This window comes from Colobus angolensis, unplaced genomic scaffold (assembly GCF_000951035.1).
Source record: "Colobus angolensis palliatus isolate OR3802 unplaced genomic scaffold, Cang.pa_1.0 Scaffold1, whole genome shotgun sequence".
Lineage (NCBI taxonomy): Eukaryota > Metazoa > Chordata > Mammalia > Primates > Cercopithecidae > Colobus > Colobus angolensis.
Genome location: NW_012110918.1, coordinates 14,719,946 through 14,724,006, shown reverse-complemented (window position 1 = coordinate 14,724,006; position 4,061 = coordinate 14,719,946). Strand labels below are relative to the sequence as shown.

The following is a 4,061-nucleotide window of genomic DNA, read 5'->3' as shown; positions in this document are numbered from 1 at the left end:
TGGAGCGATGCGGCCACAAGCCAAAGCACACTTGGCGCGGCGACAGGGGCGAGACCCCGTCTCAAAAAAAAAAAAAAAAAAAGAAACGAGAAAGGAGCCCTCCTCCACCTTCGCTTCCTGCAGGAGCTGCCGGAGCACTGGACAAACACCAAGAAACTGGCCATTCAGGTGAAGCAGAACGTGGCCCCACTCCAGGCCAACGAGGTCAGCATCCTGCGGCGGAAGTGCCAGCAGTTCGAGGTATTGTACCTGGGGTAGGGGGCGGGATTTCCGGGGAGCAGCGTGGGCCTCACACAGGGCCCTGCGGCATGCAAGGTGGGGCCACCCTCGGGGCAGGTGGCCGCCCCGTGACCCTCTGTGCCCTGCACTCTTCTCTCGCAGCTCAAGCAGCACGAGTTCAGGGAGAAGTTCAGGCACAAGGCCCCGTTCTCCTTCAGCGACCCCAACCCCTACACGTCCCTGAATAAGGTATTTTTGCTCAAGGGTGAGATCGGGGGGTAAGGCTGGGAACCCCACTGCTTTCTTTACTCAAGTTGTTATTCTTTCAAGTCCAGAAACGTGGCCTCCGTGGGACTGACCCTGGGGCCATGCATGAGTGCTCTTATGTGTACGCATGCGCATATGTGTGCAAGCACACGCGTGGGTGTGTACGTGAACATGCAAAACTAGCAGTCCCCAGACCACGGGGCGTCCCCTCTGTGTCTCGCGGCTCAGAGTGTGGCTCCAGGCCCAGCTCAGGCCTATTAACACCCTGTGTGACCCACAGTCCCTTAGCCTGGCTCCACCCCCTAATCCCCACTCTGTTCACATTCAGCAGCTTCCTGTTTCCTGGGCTTAACACTCACCTGCCATCACTCCCTGCCTGCTGCGTCTCCTGACCCACCACATCTGGCAGCAGCCACGCTTCACTCATGTTCCCATTCTGTTCCCACTGTCCAAGTTCGTGATCACGTCCAGTGCAAATTCACACAGCCCTGGACCTGGCAGCCCACTCGAGCTCAGGCCCAAAAGGCTCTTGTGGGCAGGAGCGTGTGGGGGTGCTCAGGGCCCAGGGAGGCCTCTTGAGGCCCAGTAGGGCCCTCGTCAGTGCCTCTTTGCTCCCAGTACAGTGCCCAGGTACTGCTGGGCCAGCCCTGCCTGCACCTCTGCCTCACGGGCTCTAGCAAATGTGAACCCCAGGGTCCTCAGGGTCGCCCCACTCTTCCCCTCCCTGAGCTTCAGGTCTTTGGTCTCCAGCTCCGATCCAACCCTCCCTCATGGCTGTTTCCTCATGTCACATTCCTCAAGCAATGATGGAGATGCAGCCATTCTCTCCCTAGGACCCCAGGCTGGGTTTTCTGGAAAGATTTGCAGTGAGAGGTACCCCGTGCCCATCCAAGGGGAGCTGTGGAGCTCCAGCTGCTGACCAGGGCAGGTGGTCCCTGCGTGTCCATGTGTATGCACACACTCCGAGCCCACCTTTGCCACAGCCTGCCCATTACGTGTCCGTGCGAACACACCCACTAACACCAGGGGCCAACTCTTAGTCGCAGGATTTGTCCTCTTTGCTTCTCTCAGTTATCTCATTTCAAAACATTACTTAAATCATTTTTAATAAGATAAAAATATATGAAAGTGGAAGAAATGCTGGGGAATCAGGAACGCTCAGGAGGAAATGAGGCATGTGTACCATGCCCATTGGGAGTCAGTCCCCACGCTGGAGTGGGTAGAGCTCACCCGCCCTCCCCTGCAGACAGGACCCAGGAGGCGCTGGGGGATGGAGGGCTGTGTCCTCCCTCCAGGTGGGACACCATTGTATTGACACCTCCTCCCAGAAGGTTTATCAGGGAGGGCACACTGGAGAGACGAGCAGAACGTCGGGGAGTGGGGTGGGGCGCCGCTGAGGGTAGGCAGCCCTACTGACAGCCCCTCCCCACCCAGCAACAAAAGAGCATCTCAGCCATGGAAGGCATCATGGAGGCGCTGTCCAAGTCCGGGGGCCTGTTCGAGGTCACTGTCCCCGACTACAAGCAGCTCAAGGCCTGCCACCGGGAGGTCCGCCTGCTGAAGGAGCTCTGGGACATGATTGTCGTGGTGAGCACAGCGCACGCCATGTGGGTGGGGCCCGGGGTTCTGCACGGAGCTGCCCCCGGCAACAAGAGGGCAGGCTCCGGGTACCCTTTGGTTGTCAGAATGTGACAACAAGGTTTCCAGTGTTGGGTGGAGGCACCTGAAGGGCCCTGAGATCGCAAGGTGGGGTCCCTCTGCTAAAGCAGGTATGTTCACCTCTCTCTGTACGTGGGTAGGGGCTCGCCTTCGACTGCCCCCTCTCTCTTTTTTCCTCCCTTCATGTTTTTCCTCCCCCTCTTCCTCCTCCTCTCATTTTCTCTCACATCTCACCTCTTTTAAAGAAATCTTTTTAAGTAAGGAATACCACTCAGTCTGTTCAAGATGCGCTAACAAAATCCCATAAACTGAGTGGCTCATAAACCACAGACATTTTATTTCCCACCAGTCTGGAGACTGGGAAGTCCACGATCGAGGCAGATGTAATGTCTGGTGAGGACCCACTTTGTGGCTCATAGACAGCACCCTCTCACTGCATCCTCATGTGGTGGCAGTGGGACGGGCCGGGGGTGAGAAATCTCTCCAGGGTCCCTTTTATAAGAGCATGAATCAGGCTGGGTGCGGTGGCTCATGCCTGTAATCCCAGCACTTTGGGAGGCCGAGGCAAGTGGATCACCCGAGGTCAGAAGTTAGAGACAAGCCTGGCCAACATGATGAAACCCTCTCTCTATAAAAAATACGACACTGTGGGAGGCCGAGACGGGCGGATCACGAGGTCAGGAGATCGAGACCATCCTGGCTAACACAGTGAAACCCCGTCTCTACTAAAAAAATACACACAAAAAAAACTAGCCGGGCGTAGTGGCGGGCGCCTGTAGTCCCAGCTACTCGGGAGGCTGAGGCAGGAGAATGGCATAAACCCGGGAGGCGGAGCTTGCGGTGAGCTGAGATCTGGCCACTGCACTCCCGCCTGGGCGACAAAGCGAGACTCGGTCTCAAAAAAAAAAAAAAAATACAAAAATTAACTGGGCATGGTGGTGTGCGCCTACACTCCCAGCTTCTCAGGAAGCTGAGGTAGAATTACTTGAACCTGGAAGGCAGAGGTTGCAGTGAGCCAGGATTGTGCCACTGCACTCCAGCCTGGGCGATAGAGTAAGACTCCATCTCCAAAAATAAACACATGAATAAGAGCACGAATTGCATTCCTGAGGGCCACGCCCCCATGACCTCATCATCTCCCAAAGGCCCTGCCTCCTAATATTACCCTGTCAGGTAAGGATTTCAACATAGGAATTTAGGGGGGAATACTCAGACCATCAGAGGCTCAATCTGTGAGAAAGATTTTGTGGTTTCATTTGTATTTCCTACTAACTAATGATGACAGCATATTTTCTTTTCTAAAAAGTATTTTCATTTATTTATTTTTGAGACAAGGTCCTGCTCTGTTGCCCAGGCTGGGGTGCAGTGGCACGATCTCGGCTGACTGCAACCTCTGCCTCCTGGGCTCGAGCAATCCTCCTGCCTCAGCCTCGCAAGTAACTGGGACTACAGGATTGCGCCACTACGCCTAGCTAATTTTTGCACTTCTGTGTAGAGATGGAACCTCGCTGTGTTGGCCAGGCTGGTGTCGAACTTCTGGGCTCAAGCGATCTATCCCTTTCAGCCTTCCAGAGTGCTGGTATTACAGGCGTCAGCCGCCAGTATCTTCTCATGGGCTTCTTTGACGTCTATATATTCTCCTTGGTGAACTGCATATTCATGTCTTTTGTCCATTTTCTAGTTGACTTTTTTTTAATTGACTTTTAAAAAATTTTTTTTTAATCCAGTTATTTATATAAAGTCCCCTGTGAAAATAAAACACAATAAAAACAAACTGAAAAGGAGGGACATGGTAAAATTGAAAAAGGAGGCTGGGCACTGTGGCTCACGCCTGTAATCCTAGCACTTTGGGAGGCCAAGGCAGGTGGATCACCTGAAGCCAGGAGTTCGAGACCAGCCTGGCCAACATGGTGAAA

At 54.2% G+C, this 4,061-nt stretch overlaps 1 protein-coding gene across 1 annotated transcript in view; it reads left to right on the top strand.

Annotated features, from left to right (window-relative positions):
• Positions 1–4,061, top strand: part of DNAH17 (dynein, axonemal, heavy chain 17) — a 168,973-nt gene that overhangs the window by 44,808 nt on the left and 120,104 nt on the right. Inside the window, exons 24-26 of the mRNA XM_011933143.1 lie at positions 124–240; positions 382–468; positions 1,921–2,073. Of these exons, the coding sequence (XP_011788533.1) occupies positions 124–240; positions 382–468; positions 1,921–2,073 (357 nt within the window). The remainder of the gene's footprint in view (positions 1–123; positions 241–381; positions 469–1,920; positions 2,074–4,061) is intronic.